Raw genomic sequence first — 22,277 nt, 5'->3', positions numbered from 1 at the left:
TATTTATTTTCAAAATATTTTTAGGGACTGACAAACCCTGAAGCAAGTCTTCAGGATGTAAAACTCCTGAAGTCGTATTTCCAGTATGTTTTCTTGGGAAATAAACGTTAGTGTCCATTCCCCTCACACATCCCCAATTTTCCAGTCTAATGCATGACTTAAAGTACAGAAACTTGCACTAAAAATCCTCTGCAAGGAGAGACCAGGAAATTGGTCTCTTTGGAGGAAAGACATCCCTTTTCAAAGGGCCCTACCTAACAACACCTTTGCATAGCATCAAAGATTCCTGTGTCTGAACCAATTTGAATTTTCTGGTGGCTCAACTATACAGTTGGGAGACTTTCAGTTAAAGGCTAACTTTGAGTTCATTGTAAACCTGTGAGCTTGGAAAGGTGTAATTAGTCAGTATTTAAATTTTGGGCAAACATTAGCCTGCAGTTACAATAACAATATTTTAAATGGTTCACGTTCAATAACTGGAGAATAGATATAACTGACATTGTGTTAAAAGGCATGTACACTGGGTGTAGTAAATATTTATAATGAAAAATATACTGAATGCAAAGTGTTTGTGGCATGTATTCAACATTTTGTTATAGGAAATATGATTATACAGAGTATTCATCATTCAAACAGTTTCCCATAATCTTACTGAAACAGGATAGCACCAGTTAAAACAAAACACTGAATGAAAACTAAATGAATATGTAACTCCTGCAAAATTACTCCCAAAGTAATAATTAGTGGTTAAAAGTGTACTAAATTGCCTGGAATAGAAGTCAGTTTGCAATAGTGGATGTGAACAACAAAGGCTTTAAGAAGAGATGTCTATTTCTGGATGATTCATTCTCCAGAGGACGAAATTGTAGAGGTGAGTGCCTGATAAGCAGGCTGAGCACTGCATGTGGTGCTGAGCTGAAGCCTCAGTCCCAGCTTGCAGAAGCCTGTGTAGAGCTGCTCTGCCACTGCTCCACCTGGATATAGGTAGGATTAGCGGTTGCAAGCTATTGCTTCCCCCTCATACTAATATTTGTGAACCCATGGATAAACAGTTTCTGGGTCCACTGCCTTGCCCCACTGCACCATCTCCACATTCCCATAGGGTGTGTCCTACACAGCGTAACCTAGGGTACCAAGTTTCCTTGGCAGGTTTTCTGCAGCCTCTCCTTCAACCCTTTCCAACACCCACAGCCATGCACGACATGAACTTAGCAGTTCCAATGTCTTGATTCCTCCGTGGTTGCAGGGAGGGTGGGCAGGATCTTACCAGAGGGCCTGACCCAAAGCTCATTGAAGTCAATAGGAACCTTTTCATATATTTCAGTGGACTATGGATCAGATCCCAAGTATCTATAATCAAAAAGCTTGGCTCACATGACCAGCTGGACAGCAGATATTGCTGTTTTTTCTTTTGAAGTCATTGGTCAAGAAACAACATTCAAATAAATCATACATTTGCAATTAAAACAGGTCAGACTTATTCTATACAGAAAGCCTTGGTAATTAGTGTACAGATTAATATGGGGGAAATGGCACCAGGTTAGCAGGCCTTCCAAGCAAAACTGAAATAAAGGACTGCGTATGTAATTGAACAGCAGGTGAATATTAATGCACAAAATCCTCTGAGTCCCTTGCTCCCTGATGCAATTATTTTCTATTCATATTAATTGTTCCTAACAGATGACATTAATGACTTTGAGTTAAAATGTGTGCAAGGCAGGGCTTCACAAGATCAATGCCGTTTAGAAATAGGGTCACTTTTATAATCATTCACTCAGGCTATAGCAACTGATAAATAAAACAAGGTTAATGTGTTGATTGCTTTATAAATGTTAATTTCATCATTCATTTTTATACTTTTTTAATTCAAACTTGCCAGACTTTATGGATAAATATGATTGTGGTCCTATTACTTTGTCATTGTTGCATGTGAAATCATGATAAGTTGTGAAACAGTCTCAGGGAGAAAAAGTTCAGGGTTTTTTGGATGAAAAATCTTGGTGCGTCAAGTCCTGGACTCAGTAAGCAGTAAAACGGAAAACTTTCAAATTAGGACAAGTGCTCTTTTACCACAGGGTTTTATTCTCCTTTGAAATTTAACTGCACGGTTTGGAATTTTTAAAATGCTGATCTGTTGCATATTTGTCAAATGTTTATGCTTTGGTCATTCTCTTCTGCCAGAAACTGCATTCACGCATCTTAGATCTTTCGTCTGGGGATTTGCTTTCAGATGTAGAAAAGAACAGAAGTTTGATACAATCACGAACTACTGGTGTTCAGATTCATGTGAGTTTTTGTGCTGTCTTTGAGTGCCTCATTTGGAGCACTCATTTCTGTCTGTGAAGTGCGATGTCATGGGTGAGCCATTGTTGAGACAGATAACAATACTTTCCTTTCTTCTGTTCTCTGAAATTCAATATCATGTCTCAGGTTGATATAGTACACAGAAAGTGTCACTCTGTGCAAAAAAAGCATAAATCTTGACAATGTCCCCAAGATACCTTTTTGGGTATTGATTACATCTCAAAATCTCTGAGAAATGGTCAAGGAGCTTTTTATTAAAGCCCATGCGCCATATTATTCATCCTACTTTTATGATATATTATGTATGAACTTTTAAAAATTCATGGTCTCTGCAGTTTTTTTTTTAAAAAGCTGGGGTTAGCTTTGTGCTTATTTGGCAAAACTTTAACCAGTAGGGCTTTCATGTTTCATTGACGGAGAGAAAAGTAGCTTTAAAAACAAAAGTCACATAAAGAGAGAGAAATAAAGCGGATGAGAACAGAAAACTGAGCCTTTCTGTGCCTTTCATCTTAAAGTATAAAACTGTCATCAGAAATGTAATCTCCTTTATAATAATACATATTTTAGTGGAAAGCCATTGTTTCAAAGGTTCACAAAGATGTTAATGACCCTCTATATAATCTGTAATTTAGCCTTCAGGTTAGATTTTTCTAAGTATGCAGTTTTCTCTCTGTAATTGTTTGATTCATTCAGTTGTCTTTCCTTTCTAACAACAATTACATGTTTAAATTATACTCATACAGAGAGCTTTTGTACTCTAATTTCATTAAAGGTGATGGTTTAGAAGTCATGATTAGGGGGAAAAAGTCAGATTATGCAATTCAAATTAATTAACCAATGTGCAAGTTAACTATATGTAATTAATGCATCATAAATATAATCTTTAAAGGTTTTTTAAACAGAATTTTTTAAAAAATTAGACAGCTCATAGAAGGAAAACCCAACCTCCTTTTAAAATTTAGAAAGTTTGGAGAACATTCTATTTAGAAAGAATTCTAGTGATGTACACTATATTTTCCATGTTTTCTTACTTGCTGTAAATATTAAGGGTATTTACATGAAAATATTTTTTGCTTTGATGTCCATCTGCTTCTTATCCTGAAATCATAGGACCTGATGTCCCTCTCCTCCTTAAGGCACAAAGGGGAAAAGAGGATGGGATGGGAAGGCTCCCAAAGCAGCAGAAGGTGGGGGGAGGGGAGTGAGGGTTCTGCAGCATGCTATGTGCTTCCCTTCCCCAGAATCTACAGCAGCCCTTCCATGCAGGCACTAGGCACTCTGGACATGTCTGGCCTGTTATATGGGGTGGAACTCAGAGTGCAGTCACCGAACATTGTATGTTTATCTAGCACCACAGCTGAAATGCCATAATAAGCAGAAATCAATGCTACTGTTGGCCTCCATGCCTTCTACCTGCAGGGGAGCATGCAGGCATAACAGGGGGAACTAGTGACAGCAGAGGGAGTGAATGATGCCAATGGTGAAGAGAGAGAGATGTATCAACAAAGCCAAAGGACTCTATTGCAGAAATGCAGAAGCCTGTGCTCTGTGTATTACCTGGCACTATGGAGAGTTTGAAGGCTAGTCCTTCTGCACCCCTTTCACTGCTTAGAACATGTGTCGATAACTCCCTGAGGTGAAACTCGCTGCTGCTACTGCTGACTGATTTTTCCCATCCAGGGGTTTTGTCCATGACAGGGAGCGATGATTTGCCATGTAGTTAGGTTTGTCACAGACAGAGCATTATGATGTCACTTGAAGAATGAGCAGCAGTAGCTGACGAACTCCTCAGCAATAAAAATCGTGTTCTCAGCCAAACGGCCTTTGTAGTAATAAATGGGGGGAAATCACACAAAAAGCAACCCAGCATGGAAGAGAGTAAATGGAGAACGGTCTCTAAATTGAATATTTTCCAAAGATTTCCATGAGACATTTTATACATCCATTGAATCTATTTGACAGTTTTGCCAGCTGCTCATGTATTATATAACCTTAGATTTGTTTGTATCCTATTGGGATATAAATGTGAAAACACTCTTCTAAGCAAAACTACATCAGGCTATAAACAAGAATGGAAATCAATAAATATTGCTTAAGGCTTGGTTGTGAGGTTATTTTATAGTTTTAATGAAATTCTAAGCCAACTTTCAGAAAAAATGTAGTAGTGTTGCTCTTTGGTATTCCTGGTAATTAAAAAAGTTTCTGATTCTATATGGCATTAGAGGATCTCATCATAACAACATAACAGTGCAGGCACTTAATGTTAAAGAAAGTCTAGCATTGTTAGGCACAAGAGTACTAGTTTGAATACAAATTAATCACATCCTAGATACTCCTACAAAGGTTTAATATTTTACCTAACGTGCTATCTTCTCTTCATTACTCTCTTCCTCAAAGCTGGCATTTAGTCACAGTCAGCTGAAATTGCATTTGGAGAGGGGCGATAACTACCCAAGTACTAAAGGCAGCCATAAAGTGTCAATAAATTGCATAAGCAAGAGGCTTCAGCTGTCTGAGAGTGACACAAAGATGGATTGTCTACATCAGAGAGTTTCTTAGACAAAGCTTTGGACTAGATAGGAAACCAGAATTAGACTGTAATGGAGAGATTCCATTCTCGGTGGACATTCTGTTTGGGACACTAAATTAATTTACCTTGTCCAGTTGGTAGAGCCTCATCTGTTACATTGTGGGGCTATAATGCAGTTGTCAAGATGTACTTGTACTCTTATAACTTAGTTTGTGATATCTTACTGGAGCATGCTGCTAATATCTACAGCAGAATTCAAACAGACTCAAAATACTCTTGCAGAAAGACCAGCAGAATACTGAAGCCACAGTAAATAAATAAAAAGAATTGGAGGGATTGAGATTTTTTTCTGTTCTAATAAAGCTAAACGTTAAATTGTTTCTTTTTATTTTACATCAATTCATTAATTTTTACCAGATCCTAAAGGAATACAATGCAAGTATAAATGGCACACTTGCGTTTTGCCCTATTAACTAAATCAATCAGGTAGAAGAGAAAATGATCTGTGTTTACCCATAAGATTGTTGCATTTCTTCTTGTGTTTTAGGAATGCCAGCAGAATGTGAAATCCAGTATACCTGCCTTGAAATGCCAGAGTCAATTAAATACGACAGGGCCCAGTCGCCTATATCCCCGGAGCAGTTGCAGTAGCAGTGAACTCTCTCTATCAAGTGCTTGCAGTGAATATTCCAGTGGCTCCTCCTACACTTGGAATGATGGAAAGACGTGCAGTAAAAGGGTAAAGCAAATTGATTTGTTTCATTTATTAACCCAATTCATCTGAAACAAGATTCATAGATTCAAGGGCTGGAAGAGACCTCGAGAGGTCATTGAGTCCAGTCCCCTGCCCTCATGGCAGGACCAAATACTGTCTAGACCATCCCTGATAGACATTTATCTAACCTACTCTTAAATATCTCCAGAGATGGAGATTCCAAAACCTCCCTAGGCAGTTTATTCCAGTGTTTAACCACCCTGACAGTTAGGAACTTTTTCCTAATGTCCAACCTAAACCTCCCTTGCTGCAGTTTAAGCCCATTGCTTCTTGTTCTATCCTTAGAGGCTAAATTGAACAAGTTTTCTCCCTCCTCCTTATGACACCCTTTTAGATACCTGAAAACTGCTATCATGTCCCCTCTCAGTCTTCTCTTTTCCAAGCTAAACAAACCCAATTCTTTCAGCCGTCCTTCATAGGTCATGTTCTCTAGACCTTTAATCATTCTTGTTGCTCTTTTCTGTACACTCTCCAATTTCTCCACATCTTTCTTGAAATGCGGTGCCCAGAACTGGACACAATATTCCAGTTGAGGCCTAACCAGCGCAGAGTAGGAATGACTTCTCGTGTCTTGCTCACAACACACCTGTTAATGCATCCCAGAATCACGTTTGCTTTTTTTGCAACAGCATCACACTGTTGACTCATATTTAGCTTGTGGTCCACTGTAACCCCTAGATCCCTTTCTGCCGTACTCCTTCCTAGACAGTCTCTTCCCATTCTGTATGTTTGAAACTGATTGTTCCTTCCTAAATGGAGCACTTTGCATTTGTCTTTATTAAACTTCATCCTGTTTACCTCAGACCATTTCTCCAATTTGTCCAGATCATTTTGAATTATGACCCTATCCTCCAAAGCAGTTGCAATCCCTCCAAGTTTGGTATCATCTGCAAACTTAATAAGCGTACTTTCTATGCTAATATCTAAGTCATTGATGAAGATATTGAACAGAGCCGGTCCCAAAACAGACCTCTGCGGAACCCCACTTGTTATACCTTTCCAGCAGGATTGGGAACCATTAATAACTACTTTCTGAGTACGGTTATCCAGCCAGTTATGCACCCACCTTATAGTAGCCCCATCTAAGTTGTATTTGCCTAGTTTATTGATAAGAATATCATGCGAGACCGTATCAAATGCCTTACTAAAGTCTAGGTATACCACATCCACCGCTTCTTCCTTATCCACAAGACTCGTTATCCTATCAAAGAAATTTATCAGATTGGTTTGACATGATTTGTTGTTTACAAATCCATGCTGGCTATTCCCTATCACCTTACCACCTTCCAAGTGTTTGCAGATGATTTGCTTAACCACTTGTTCCATTATCTTCCCTGGCACAGAAGTTAAACTAACTGGTCTGTAGTTTCCTGGGTTGTTTTTATTTCCCTTTTTATAGATGGGCACTATATTTGCCCTTTTCTAGTCTTTTGGAATCTCTCCCGTCTCCCATGATTTTCCAGAGATAATAGCTAGAAGCTCAGATACCTCCTCTATTAGCTCCTTGAGTATTCTAGGATGCATTTCATCAGGCCCTGGTGACTTGCAGGCATCTAACTTTTCTAAATGATTTTTAACTTGTTCTTTTTTTATTTTATCTTCCAAACCTACCCCCTTCCCATTAGCATTCACTATGTTAGGCATTCCTTCAGACTTCTCGGTGAAGACCGAAACAAAGAAGTCATTGAGCATCTCTGCCATTTCCAAGTTTCCTGTTACTGTTTCTCCCTCCTCACTGAGCAGTGGGCCTACCTTGTCCTTGGTCTTCCTCTTGCTTCTAATGTATTGATAAAAAGTCTTCTTGTTTCCCTTTATTCCTTTAGCTAGTTTGAGCTCATTTTGTGCCTTTGCCTTTCTAATCTTACCCCTGCATTCCTGTGTTGTTTGCCTATCTTCATCCTTTGTACAGTAATTTGTCCTAGTTTCCATTTTTTATATGACTCCTTTTTATTTTTTAGATCATGCAAGATCTCGTGGTTAAGCCAAGCTGGTCTTTTGCCACATTTTCTATCTTTCCTACCCAGCGGAATGGAGCGGTCGGAAATTTCTGAACTATTTGCCTTTCTTCTTCTTCTCCTCCCATCCTTTTAAATGATTATCAAACTTGTTAGAGTTTGGTGGGGGCAAATGTGAGGATGTGAGAGGATCTGTCCGAACAAACTTCAGGCCTCCTTAACTCTTTAAGCTATCTGGCACAAGGGCCTACAGCACGGGTGGGCAAACTTTTTGGTCCGAGGGCCACATCTGGGTGGGGAAATGTCATGCGGGGCAGGGGGTTGGGGTGTGGGAGGGAGTGCGCAGTGTGGGAGGGGGTGCGGTTTGCAGAAAGGGGCTCGGGGCAAGGGGTTGGGGCAGAGGAGGGGGCCAGAGTGTATGAGGGGGCTCAGGGAAGGGGGTTGGGGTGCCGGAGGGGTACGGAGTGCGGGAGGGGGCTCAGGGCAGAGAGTTGTGGTGCAGGAGAGTTGTGGAGTGCTGCAGGGGGCTCAGGGCAGGGAGTTGGGGTGCAGGAGGCGTGCGGGGTGCGGCAGGGTATTGGGGTGCAGGCAGGGGGCTCAGGGCAGGGATTTGGGGTGCAGGATGCAGGAGGGGTGCGGGCTCTGGCCCAGCGCCGCTTACTTGGAGCGGCTCCGGGGTGGCAACGGTGCGCACTGGTGCCAGGGCAGGCTCCCTGCCTGCCTGCCCTGGCCCCGCACCGCGCCGCACCGAGCCGCTCCCATAGTTTGCCCACCCCTGGCCTGCAGAGTACAACATACAAAAACAGTCTATGCATTTACACACGAGGCCAAGCTGTGGCACACTGGCTTCATTTGGGTTCCTGGATTTAATCAAGGGTAGAATTTGGTATATTTAGCAGCTTTAAAAAAAAATGTTGTTATGGTTTAGGAGGCAGGAAACATGAACTGAAAGTGTTTGCTTCCACAATGCATAGGAAAAAAATAGATCAGAAAGGAGGTCTCGTGATCTAATGGCCTTAAATAGAAGAGTTGGAGAGATTTCAGCTTGAATCATATAGGGAAGCTTAGCCCCTTGACCCTAATTGTTGAGTTACCTCAATGCAAAGTGCTAATGCATGATGAATTAGCACACAACACTGGGAGCATCACCATCACCAGTGCCAAAGGGTTAAGCAAGTTGAGCTCATATTGTTTTTAATCATTTTCTATTCTCCCTGTCTCTGCATTAACTGAGCATATTGAATGGTAGGCTTCTCTGAACAGCAACTTCTTGGCAGTTTTGGAATTTCTCCAGGTTTCTTGTCAGAAAGAATGTTTCATTTAGTTTCCTTTTCTAAGCATGCTAACTTCAAAGTAGGCTTTTTGAGAGGGGCTAGACTAGGGAGGTAAAGGGGTGAAGGATTTGGGAAATGGAAACTTTCAGCTCTTAGGTTCAGATATAACTAGGGCCCTACCAAATTCACAGCCATGAAAAACGCAGCACGGACAATGAAATCTAGTCTCTCCCCCACATGAAATCTGGTCTTTTGTGTGCTTTTATCCTATATTATACAGATTTCATGGGGGGAGACCAGCATTTCTCAAATTGGGGGTCCTGACCCAAAAAAGAGTTGCGCGGGGGGTGGGGGGGTCACAAGGTTATTTTAGGGGGGTCACAGTATTGCCACCCTTACTTCTGCGCTGCCTTTAGAGCTCTCCCGGAGAGGTGTGACCGTTGGCCAGGTGACCATCCAGCAGCAGTGCAGAAGTAAGTACCATACCATGCCACCCTTACTTCTGTGCTGCTGCCTTCACAGCTGGGTAGCCAGAGAGTGGCAGCTGCTGACCAAGGGCCAGGGGTGAAAGTAACTTAAATGACTTACTGATATGCAGGGTGGCCGGGGTCCTGGGCCAGGTGTGGGGGTGCCTCTGGGCCCCCTGAGGGGCGGGGCCTTGGGTGGAAGGGGCAGGGCTGGGGCCAAAATCCCCCAGCCAGCCCTTCAGCGCTGCCCCACCCCCGCTGCCCGGGACTTCGGCGTTGATTTAAAGGGCCCAGGGCTCCAGCCGCAGGTGCGGTGATGGCAGTGGCAGCCAGGAGCCCCAGGCCCTTTAAATCGCTGCCAGGGCCCCAGGGTAGCAGTGGCATTGGCTGGGAGCCCTGGGGCTCCGGCGGAAATTTAAAAGGCCCCACTCCAGCCACAGAAATTTTTCCAATGTTGTTTTAGAAATGTGGCTTTGACCATATCCTGAAGGGAGCCCAGTCTATGCAGTCAGAAGGGTTGGAAATTTCTGTAATATTTAAGGTAAAGATACATTTGCTATAATTTAGTAAAGTACCACAGTCACACCCTATCTCACTGTTAGAAAATTGCCTTTTCTTTTCTAGCTATGCCCATCTCTAGCTCTTCTTTTCAAATCACATTTTGCTCAATTTGCATTTTTGTTTGCTGGTCATACTCAAGCGTTTTCTGTTGTATTGTGCTTCCTACCTTTTCAAAAAGGTAAGTTGAAATAGGCAAAAAGAGAGAAGCTTTCCATGTAGAAATTGGGGACTCAGGGGTTTCTTTCAGTAATAGACACCAAACTCTCTGGTTAATAAAAATAAAATCTCTTCCTCTTTCTGGGTTGCTATACTTATTTTTGGTTGTTAGCATATCAAACCAAACAATAACCATAAGACCTACTACAGACTTCTCCTATCTCAAGTCCAAGCATCAGTTATAAGAAAAGACCCATAAATGGTCCATAGTGCAGAAGAATCACCTTTCCTAGCTGTCTTCTGGGCTGCTTGGTTGGTCTCTAAGCTGCCTGAGTCACATCCAGGCAAGAGCAGCTGCTAATCCTGTTCTTAACTGCAGGATACAAACCCCACTTGCCAAACAACCCACTTCTTCACTAACTAATAATAACAATAGTAACAATAGTAACAAACCCCTATCTTAGGTACTTATAGGGCCCCATTACCTCACAGAAATAGAAGTAAGGTTTGTGAGGTTTCCTCCCAGGTCCCAGCATGTCATAGTGGTCTGGAGTTCATGTAAATATGCAGTATTTACTATATATGCTGTGTAGTCTTCCCTTATTTTTTTTCCTCATATGTGAAATGGTAGATTGCCTGACCATAAGTTTGCATGCATGAGTGCAGCCCCTTCACTATCCTCTGTTCTCACTTTTTATTCACTCACCTCATTGATTCCCATTTCCTCTTTCCCCTAAATTCAAGCCAACTATCCTCATTCTCTCCCTCTGCTTTCCCAATCTCTCTCTCATTCAGACATTCCCTTTCTCTTTCACACTCAAATTTCTTCTGCTCTCTTTCTGTCTTACCCCTCTTGTCCACATTCTCTCTCTTACACACACCAATCACCCTCCCCATTTCAGACTACTATGAAATACTGTGTTAAGAAAGAATATTGGCATCAATTCCAAAGATGATAGTTTGTCTAGATGAGACTTAATACCAATTGCAATTTATAACCAATTAAATAAAAGGTGTTACTTTTTTTCCTTACCAGCATATTCTTATTTTTTTAACAGTCATCTATAAGCTGGGATAAAAGAATAAGCATTGGTTCTTCACTCCCGAGCAACCTCTCTAGTCCTACAGACGATCTACCTCCAACTCGTATCAAGGAAAACCACATTTTGGAAGGGCTGAAGAAGTTACAGAAACGAAAAATGTTATTTGAACCATCTTCAGTAATATCAAAATGGGGTTACAAAGATTGCATGGACTCCAATGAAGGAATATATTCCCCTGGAATTAAATGTGGCAGCCATGAAGAACAAACTCATTGTAAGCCAATGGAAATAGGGAGCGTTTGCATCAAGCACAACAAAACTTTCACTTATGATTCAGATTCACATGATGATGCAGATGATGAATCTTCATCTTTAGTGTTGCTGCATGAAGTACCAAGCAAAGGTTGCAGGCTCTATTGTAATAAATTAACCCACAGTATTTCTGACAGTCTATTTGGTTGGGAGCCTAATGGGAAACATTTACCAGAAAAAGGTTCATATTTTAATTCAAAGGAAAGACCTGAAAAACTAACTAGTTTTGTCAATGATTTTCAGTCAGAGGTAAAATCATGCACAAATGTTAAGCTGCCTGTACTACAGGTAGATCAAAGCGCTGCTAATCTAGGTTGGAAGGACCTTAATTTACAGTTTTCAGATACTGATGACAATGAAGTCATGGATGAATTACATATAGAAAGCAGTGATGAAAAAAGTCCGTCGGAGTTGTTATTAACTCCCTTTCCTGACAAGCCTACAAAGAGCTCTGACATTCGTGCAGGGACGGAGAATTCTCAGTTTGTATCTACTGACGGAGAGGAAAAACAAGTATCCACTCAGTCAGAAATTGGGCCAAAGACATGTAATTTCATTAAACAACAAAAGGTTATAAAAAAGACTTCTTCTGAAGAATGCACTACTGTAATATTTGATGCTGAGGATGGCGAGCCTATTGAATTCAGTTCACATCAAACTGGAGTAGTCACTGTGACTAGAAATGAAATTTCCATCAACCGACCACAAAGTGGGCCCAATGCAGAATACACTGAATTTATACCTCAGGGAATAACTAGTTCGCAGACAGGAACTAATGCTAGAAACTACACTGTTTTAGAAACACCTGAAGATGAAATCGAGAAAAGGACTCTTCAGAATAATGTAGGGAATGAAAATACAATTGTCCCCATGACATGCAGTGAATCTTTACACTTTGGAAGAGCATTGTTGCAAAATACTCTACAACAAAAGCTAGTGAAGCCAGTGTACAATGTATCATATAAGGCCAATTCCATCTCCACTGTTCATGCAGGTATCAATCAAAAACAAAACTTGACTAAAATACCCAACAGAAGTAAGTTTTCACCACAGAAAATTAAGATGACAGATAGTGAGGAGTCCGCTGCAGCCTTATCATCTGGCCCAACAACCCTAGAAAAATCACCAGCTTTGCTGCCTATGAAACTGTCAAGATTCAAAAAGGCACAAAGTCCAACTCATAATCTGGATTTGAAAATAGACATAGAGATTCCAAAGCACCCTGCCCATCTTCCTCAAAATTCTAAAATTCCAGGCAGAAGTGATTGGACAAAGAATCCAAAGAGTCAAGTTCCAGAATCGCCATTATTGCCTCGGCACCTTATAGAACCCAGTGACTACGGAGAGCCCCCAACCAGAGATATTCATTGTGATTTAGCAATTGTAGAAACCCGATCCCCATCACCCCCCCCTCCTCCGGGCCGGTCAACTTCACTGTTGATAAAACCAAATTATGAACATTCTCCACCTTTATCCATAAAGCCAGGCACAACTGTTCCCAATGAAACAGCAAAAAATATTCTTAAATTGTCACCCTTAAAAAGAACTGCAAACCCTATTGCTTTTCATAATCAATCTAATCGTGAAATGCTAACAAAAAATACACCTCTCATGGCCAAAATTGAATTAGTTCACCTTCAAGAGAATGGAGAAATGAGCACACAAAACATGCTTCAGCAGTCCCACAGCTCCCCTGGAACCTCTCAAGGGCCTTCCAAAGTTTTCACAAAAAGAGCTTGCCCAAAACCCTCTAATCAATCAGTATTCTGTAGCAATCAGGAGCTTTCTTACCCAGGATTACGGACAGCTAAGACCACCTCTCTAGCTTGTGTGTCACTGGAAACGGTTTCCTCACAAAGCACATATTCAGGCAAAAAAGGACTATCCGATGGCAGTGGAGTGCCTCAGCCACAAAAGATGCCAAACAGTCTGCCCACATCTCCACAATGTCAAACAGCAAATAATGGTGAGCCTCTTCTGTCTCATGTTAACCGTTCCTCATTACCACTATCGTTTCATGGCAGTGACACGACAAATGCTGTCCAAATCTCTCATGAGAAAGGACTGAAAACCCGCCTCCCTGTAGGACTGAAACTACTTGTAAAATCTCCCCAACTCCTCAGGAAGAGTTCTACTGTACCAGGGAAACAAGAAAAAGACAGTATAAATGCAGCTTCCAAAAGCAATGTGAGTTCATGTAAGTACAAGCAGGATGAATCCATGTGTCTAACCACCATGGAAACAATGGGTACGGAATTAAGAGTCACTAAGGCCAATACTGAAATAAAAGATCAATTTTCCATGGGACTTACTATTGATACAGCATCACCTCACTCACCTGAAAACTGCAGCATGATGGTAGACAGAAGAGATGGATTAGAAAACAAATTAGTTAAGAGATCTGTTTCTTCTAGTAACAAAACATACTTAAAACCGGCTCTGGGAATGAATGGAGCAAAAGCCCGTAGTCAAAGTTTCAGCATTCATACAGGGGAAAAGCCAGCTACTCCTGTGACAGAAGGGCTAGGAAAAGTACGGACTCAGATTATTACTAACACTTCTGAAAGAGGAAATTCTTTAACAAGGCAGAACTCTACCATGGAAGGATTCCAAATCAAGGCCATTCCTGGGTTAGCAATGGCATCAGAGACCCTTTCAGATACTTCAAAAGTTCCAGAAAAATTCTATTCTAGACAAGGTTCTGATGGAAGCATGAGTAGTTCCAATAGTCAGCATGGTAGCCCAAGCAGACTACCATTCAGAACATCTCCAAAAGTGGACTTGTTTCACAACATCTCAAAATGTGAGGGAAACAAATCACCTTCTCAGAAAGATACACCAAATATATTTGTCCACAATGAAAAAAGCAGTGAGAATTCTAAACAGCATCCACTAAACACAAAAAGTATCATGCAAGCAGAATTGGAGTTGGAGTCATCACCTACTATTCCAACAGAACAAATTTCATCATTTCAAAACTTGGATGGAATACAATATCCTCGTAAACTTGAAGCAAGCAAGTCACAAAGACAAGAAACCTCTTTAAAGATACCAGAAAACTCTGAGGTTACCAGTGCTTTGAGTTCATCTGTTGTACAACCTACAATAGAAGAAAAAGTCATGTTGTGTATCCAGGAAAATGTGCAGAAGGGTCAAGGGCAAAACAAGTCTCCCACCACCGAGATGAAACAAAAGACTGGGCCCTCTATAGCTAGCTGGTTTGGTTTTCGTAAGAGTAAACTCCCAGCCCTGAATGGTAGAAAAACTGATGTTCCTAAAACAAAGGTAGAAAGGAAAGAAGCAAAAGGTTCAGGTTTTGGAAATAAGCAGGCAAAGTCAGAGAAAAAAAAAGATAAAAAGAAAACTGACCAACACTGTGAAGCAGAAAATGAATTTAATAAGAAAACTGAAAATGGTGACATTTTAGATGATGTTTTGAAAGGCAAAAAGAATACAAAAGCTTCACAAGACATTCCTGGCCAGATTAGGTGTTATCAAAAGAGTGGTTCCTCCACCATCACATATTCAGCAAAAGACAGTTTTATGAAAGAACTTTTAAACAGGTAATTACTTTATGAAACAATTTGGGATGTGCAGTTTTTTTTTTCTCTGCAGCTATATGTGCATCCTCGGTGTTAAACAGAATGCAAGAATGTTTCTTCTAGACTAGGAATGCATAGTGTAACCCACACACCTGCTGGGTGTGGTGTTCTCCCCCATGCAGTGGCCCTGAGACCACATAGAGAGAGAGAGAGATTATTAGTTTGGACTACAGCCTTTCAGCTCATGCGGTACAAGCTCATGCACTAAGCTCCAGAGGCTGCAGGTTCAATCCCGCCTGCGACAATTGGGGTCTGTCGGTGTTACAATAGCAGCATTTGTTTTGTACATATCAAGATTTTAATCTCTGGGGGAAAATGTTAGCAATAAAATGATAATCTGGTTCATGTTAGTTTGTTAACCAAACCAATTAAAGAATGGTAAATTAAAGAATGGTAAATTTGATCAAAGATTAGAATCATAGAATCATAGAATATCAGGGTTGGAAGGGACCTCAGGAGGTCATCTAGTCCAACCCCCTGCTCAAAGCAGGACCAATTCCCAACTAAATCATCCCAGCCAGGGCTTTGTCAAGCCGGGCCTTAAAAACCTCCAAGGAAGGAGATTCCATCACCTCCCTAGGTAAAGCATTCCAGTGCTTCACCACCCTCCTAGTGAAATAGTGTTTCCTAATATCCAGCCTAGACCTCCCCCACTGCAACTTGAGACCATTGCTCCTTGTTCTGTCATCTGCCACCACTGAGAACAGCCGAGCTCCATCCTCTTTGGAACCCCCTCTCAGGTAGTTGAAAGCAGCTATCAAATCCCCCCTCATTCTTCTCTTCTGGAGACTAAACAATCCCAGTTCCCTCAGCCTCTCCTCATAAGTCATGTGCTCCAGACCCCTAATCATTTTTGTTGCCCTCCGCTGGACTCTTTCCAATATCTCCACATTTTTCTTGTTGTGTGGGGCCCAAAACTGGACACAGTACTCCAGATGAGGCCTCACCAATGTCACATAAAGGGGAACGATCACGTCCCTCGATCTGCTGGCAATGCCCCTACTTATACAGCCCAAAATGCCATTAGCCTTCTTGGCAACAAGAGCACACTGTTGACTCATATCCAGCTTCTCGTCCACTGTGACCCCTAGGTCCTTTTCTGCAGAACTGCTACCTAGCCATTCGGTCCCTAGTCTGTAGCAGTGCATAGGATTCTTCCGTCCTAAGTGCAGGACTCTGCACTTGTCCTTGTTGAACCTCATCAGGTTTCTTTTGGCCCAATCCTCTAATTTGTCTAGGTCCCTCTGTATCTGATCCCTACCCTCCAGCATATCTACCACGCCTCCCAGTTTAGTGTCATCTGCAAACTTGCTGAGAGTGCAGTTCACACCATCCTCCAGATCATTAATAAAGATATTAAACAAAACCGGCCCCAGGACCGACCCTTGGGGCACTCCGCTTGAAACCGGCTGCCAACTAGACATGGAGCCATTGATCACTACCCGTTGAGCCCGACGATCTAGCCAGCTTTCTATCCACCTTACAGTCCATACTTCTTTAACTTGGCGGCAAGAATACTGTGGGAGACCGTATCAAAAGCTTTGCTAAAGTCAAGGAATAACACATATAGGAATTCAAACTATACCAGAAACTAGGCATGTAGGCATATGGTTTGAAACAGAGGAAAATTATGTACATGTTTTTTTATTTCTCCCATTCTCAGTGATTGTAACCAGCAAATGTGTATTTGGTAACTAGCCAGAATTAATTACATTTACAGCTACCATAACCTTAAGCCACAAAGACACTCAACAATCATTGTACAGTGATTCCCAGTTTGCCCCACAGCAATTCCAAATATAAAATAAATCATTGTATGTGAAAGACTAAATTGATACACTACCTGAAATTGCAAGTGACAGATTTGATCAAGACTAGTTAGAAACATTTATCACTCAAAGGTCTAGAGACAGAGAGATACAGAGAGGTTACTTTAAACATTAAAGGGATGGGAAAAGTAGAGTGCTTGAAGAAGGGCAATGTAATTTATCAGAGGAATCACTTTCTACCTGCAGAGTTGATAAGAAAGCAGCTCAGCAGACAGAAAGTGGATCAAATAATGTTTCCTACAGGAGTGTGTCGAAGGGCAGCTCCCAGGGCTCCTCTCTTCCCAGCAACTCTATCAGCGCTCAAGGAAGCCACAAGAAAAACAGCAAAACAAAAGCTGATATGGAAATGCAGCATGAGACACTGGTAAGTTCTTTAGTGCACAAAAACATTATTTCCCTTTTATTAATTTCTGGATGTGCTTTGTTCCTTATTGTCAGTACAGGCAAAAAATACAATAATTGTTTATATATACTAGAAAGAATTTTGTAACTAGAGAACTATGAATTAATGCCAAATCTGACAGTTTGATTATGGGCCAGATGGTACGACTATTCATGAAGATCGTACTGCTTTTACCAGCAACTCAATTTCTGTAAATATATTTGCAACAATGATGCCATAATCACAGTGCAGCACAATGAAATAAGGGGACCATTTTCTTTTCTTTTTTACTTTCCCCTGAAAATTACACACTTGCGTCAAACATTCTTCTGATATGATCGAAACCATTAAAAAGTAAAAAGTGTAAAACAATGGGGGGAAAAGGCAAAATACTGAATCACATTTAGGGATGTTTGTCACTATCAAACACACAAGTGAGAATTGGATACTTGACTTTCCATGGGAATTAAGCCCCTTAGCTACCCTTTGTACCTTTGAAAATATCCCCCTTGAAATGAATTTTGTGCTTCTCTACAGTTTTAACTGGATCTGATACTTTAATTTATCCAGAAAGCAGAAGCGTTACAATTCCTAAGGAAAATTGTTTTAAGCACTGTCAGCTCTTGGGCCCTGATTGTGCAAAGGTTATGCATGTATTTGCTTAGCTTTACACATTGTGAGTAGTGCTTGCTGTGCATCAAATGAATAAAGCTAAGAATGTGTAAATCTTTGCAGAATTGTGACCTAAGATCTTACTCTAAAGATACCCCTAATTGTGAAGTTTTTAATAATTAATCTTAGAACTCAGCTGAGAGTGATTTCTCCTTTAAAGTGGGCTTCTCCCATGATGTTATAAAGTTTCAAATACCGGTGACATACAGATATTTTAACTCTAACCGCCTTTAATTTTGTATCATAAAAACTTTCTTCACTCTTCATAGTTGTGTTAACCATATTATTTCCCCTTTTTGCAAAATAATTTGAATGTTTGTACCAAATGTGTACAGTGTACAGCATTAATTTAAGCATATCATTTTTGTTCTGACAAAATGGGTTATTAAAATACAGCACATGCTACCATTTCGTATGAGAACATTTGAAATATGAAGTAATTAAATATTTCTCTGGGTCATATTTGAAGGGTAAAGCAAGTTTCAAAAAGCTTCATAAGGGGAATTGGAAAACCTCTTAGTTTACTATTGATGTTATAGGGCTTAAGGTTATAGTATCACAGACACACTTTCAAGTGCAGGCAAATGTGTATTTTTATTTTCATGCAAATAATGTCTGTACTAAAAGGATATACAAGGTCATTTTTAAAAACTCTCTCAGAAAGCATTGGCAGAATGAATGCTTTGGAAAACTTTTTGCTCCTGGCTTCTGTGGTATCATCTCTTCTTTGAAAATGTAGATGTTCCCTGCATTATAAAACCACAAATTATAAGCATATCTAAGGCTGCCCTTGTAATGTCACTGAAAGGAAAGAGAGAGAATGAAAGTCTGGAAATGTGCAATATGCAGGAAATTCAATCCAACTGATCTAGAACTTTGATAGCAAAGCGGAGCCCCTTATCAGAGCCACTCAATTTAACTATGCCCCATTTAATATGGTCCTGACAGCTTAGGGTATATCGTCACTGTACAGAAGTACAAAAAGCTCTGAACCATTGCTTCTACAATTTCTTTTTTGCTTTCTTATTATTTTCTAATGCTGCAATAATTTGCTATGCTTTTTGTCTCTCATTTTGTAAAGTCTTTCTAAATGTAACAATAACAGTCATTTAGGACTTTAAGTATATCTTCAAGAAACACACTTCATTTTATCAGTGAAGTACAAAGATTGTCCTTAATATACATAAATAATGGAGAAATGCTAATTATCCTATTTAGCTTCTAAGGACAAATTAGTCATGGTGAAAAGAATTACCTATTTTATACCATACATCCCTTTGTTAAGCTGGAAATCAAAGTATTGTAACTATATTGTTTTTGAAGATTCAAGTTGCTTCAGTTGTGAATTCCTTATTATGAATTTTGTTGAGTTTAATTCCTAAATGAAATAACTAGTGCCAACATGTTGAGAGGACATTTAGAATAAAGAGAATGAAAGGACATACTTTGTGCTCTTAAGTCTAATTTTTGAAAGAAATATGCTGTTAAATAGGATTTATAAATTAAGAGGAATTTCAGCTTGTCCTCCAAACTCATACTAGAGAAACAACTGAAACTCTTTAAATTCAGAGTTCATGCATTTTATTTCTAGCTCTTTTCATTATTCTTTGGTGTCTGCTTTCTTTGAAGAAGATTGCAAAGGATTCTGTTTAGAGAGAGATCTATGACTGAAAACACTAGCATGTGGTAGCATAGACCATTGTGTATTTTTTATAAAAAGGAAAAATAAATGCTTTTTGACAAAACAGCATAAATCTTTTAAAAAACCTTAAACTAAGAGGATTATTCTTCTCTTAACAATGTAAAGTACATTCAGTAATGAGGGTCAACACTGAAACTGACACTTGTACTTCAAATCTCATATCGTATGTACCGCTTTTTAAAAACCTGACAATAACATGAGACTCTTTTAAACATTAACATTCTAGAAAGTGTTTTTTCAAGTGTTTTTTCTTATACTTCATAGAATTAAATCTTTTCTCTTTAGAAGTGCTAATTAAAGGCACGGGGACCTATTATGCCATCCTTTATGCAGCACTTATCCCTGATTTTTGTGCAACTTATACTAGAGAGCACCATTACTTGGCTCTCATATTTAAAAGATATAAAACTAACGTCTCATTAACAGCAAGCTTGTATATACACCTTTGGGAGAGATACACAGCCACCAAATGCGTTATGATTAAGTTAATCAAAAAAGGTTCCTTTTGGACCAAATGCTGCTCACTCACACATGTAGTCCCATAGGCACAAAACAGTAACACCCCAAATGTTCTCTTCTGACATAGGCCTCAACTTGTTCAGACCATTGGCCATTACTTCAGGTGAGATGCAACAGCTTTGAATGGCACTGCCAGCATATTTTGGCTGCAAGACCTCTGTAAGTGGTCTATGGTGGCTCATTCCACAGGAAAAGTTATCATGAAGTGACATACAGTCAGCCTAGGGGTAAATAATACCACACCCTCCCTTCTGCTGGCATAGTATGGAAATGGGGGCATGGTCAGGACAATTCTACGCTAGTCCTGAGCTAAGTTTTCATCAGCTATGAGACTACTGTAACACAATGTGGGGGGAGAAGTGGACAGAGTAGCACCAGAATCAGGGCCGTTCAAGTGAGAAATTTGAGCCACCTTTGCATACAGCTCCCTGAATTGCACTCTGGGCATTTTGGAATACCCAAGGACATAGACCTCTATCATGAAGTTTAATAAAATTAGCAGGACACATACAATCTGTCATGACCTATGGGTCTTGAACCCAGCTTGTTGACAAGGACCTACTTGGGACCCATGAAGACCAGCCACAGTGTCAGGCTCTACCCCTGAGGTCCAATTGTTGGAGCCCCAGGGTGGCTGATTGGTCCACTGGCCCTACTTAAGCCAGTAGCAGGAACAGGAAGCTGTTGAAACAGCTGTGCTCCACTCCTGTCCCCTCTCTGCTCCTCTGCTCCTTTATTTCCTGCCATCCAAGTTGTGGGTCCAGACCTCCAGTTTGTTTCCTGACTCTGACCTCCTGGTATTCTGACCCAGCCTGATCCTGGTTCCTGACTTGTGGTGCTGATCTCCAGTTTGTCTTCTGTTTCTCATCTCCTAATATCCTGCCCTAGCTTACTTCTGTGTCATGACTGTGGAATCTGGCTCAGACTGCTGGGTCAGGCTGCCTATGTCCTGACTGTGACACAATCCCTAAGTGGCCCAGAGGTTACAACTGGAGTATTCCATGTACTATGGCCTGGTCTTGTAGTAGTTGTTCATGCAAAACTGCCATTGCTTTTTTGTAAGAGTTCAACCAATGTATAATCTGTAACTATATACTCTGCCTTGAATAAGGCTGTATCACCTCAGGAGCAGAGCAAGGATCCAGTTATGACTCAGAGTCACAGTTCCTCATCTACTCCTCCCTTGCTCTGAGCCTGAGCCAGATTCCACAGTCATACTCTGCCTATGTCCTGGCTGTGACCATGCACATATTCTTCTCTTATTCCACATGCCCTGAAGAGTTCTGTTCCCCAAGAAAAAAGTTCTTATAAAATCTTTCCACTTAAAAGAATATGTGACTTTTGCAAATTTATAGAGACAAATCCTTGACTTACTAATGCTAGTCATGAGAAGTCAATGGAACTACCTGTGTGAGTAAGACAAGCAGAATCTGGCCTATGATACATTTTTTAAAAAATTGTTTTGCAAATAATAATAAATCCTAAGATTTTAGATTGGGAAGCATATTTAATACTTCTTTGAATGTATATAAAGTACAATAGATCCTGGAAGTGGCTTAGGGCAATGGAGGGCAGTTAACAAGTATTAATAAAAGCACCAAGTAGTGAAAGAGTGAATTTTTCTTCAGGGCTTGTTCTCTTTCAGGACAGCCTTAGCAAGTATTTTCCTTTCTGTTTGGCTTATACATATTGGCATGGTGTAAGAAAAAACATACGCCCTTGGATTTGAATTATAGCCACACGTGGTGCACACTGAAGAGGTTTTTCTCTGTACATGTAAGAAGCAAGTTGACAAAATGCATTCTAGGAAGAAGCTTAACTATTTGTGCACCCATTTTTGGGAATAGGAGACAAGAAAAAGTGTGAATTATGCAGTCCTCTCAAGCATCACCTAGAAAATCCATGAGGCTAGAATCACACATTTTAACTACAGTGCAATCGAAAAGATCAGTATAGGGATCTTGGTGCATGATTCATTTTTTAAAATTATGATTGGCTTTCTAGCTAGCCTTTTAACAGGTGGAAAAGAAGACACCAGAGTTAAATGATTGCAAACCGAATGAGGAGATACCATGTCACACATTAAGTTCACCTCATATTTTCCTTAGTATAAAGAATGATGCATGATATTCCTGGAGAGAAACAAATACAGGGTCATGAAACCTGAGTGTATTTCTGTATTCTTATTAAAATG

General features: G+C 40.4%; 1 protein-coding gene across 1 annotated transcript in view; it reads left to right on the top strand.

Annotated features, from left to right (window-relative positions):
* The window catches only part of NCKAP5 (NCK associated protein 5), a 408,903-nt gene that overhangs the window by 304,889 nt on the left and 81,737 nt on the right, over window positions 1–22,277 (top strand). The window contains exons 9-10 of the mRNA XM_026647423.1: window positions 2,182–2,286; window positions 5,382–5,573. Coding sequence (XP_026503208.1) covers window positions 2,182–2,286; window positions 5,382–5,573 — 297 coding nt within the window. The remainder of the gene's footprint in view (window positions 1–2,181; window positions 2,287–5,381; window positions 5,574–22,277) is intronic.

Source organism: Terrapene carolina, unplaced genomic scaffold (assembly GCF_002925995.2).
Source record: "Terrapene carolina triunguis isolate 2854851 unplaced genomic scaffold, T_m_triunguis-2.0 Scaffold62, whole genome shotgun sequence".
Taxonomy (NCBI): domain Eukaryota; kingdom Metazoa; phylum Chordata; order Testudines; family Emydidae; genus Terrapene; species Terrapene triunguis.
This window is presented reverse-complemented; position numbering and strand designations above follow the sequence as displayed.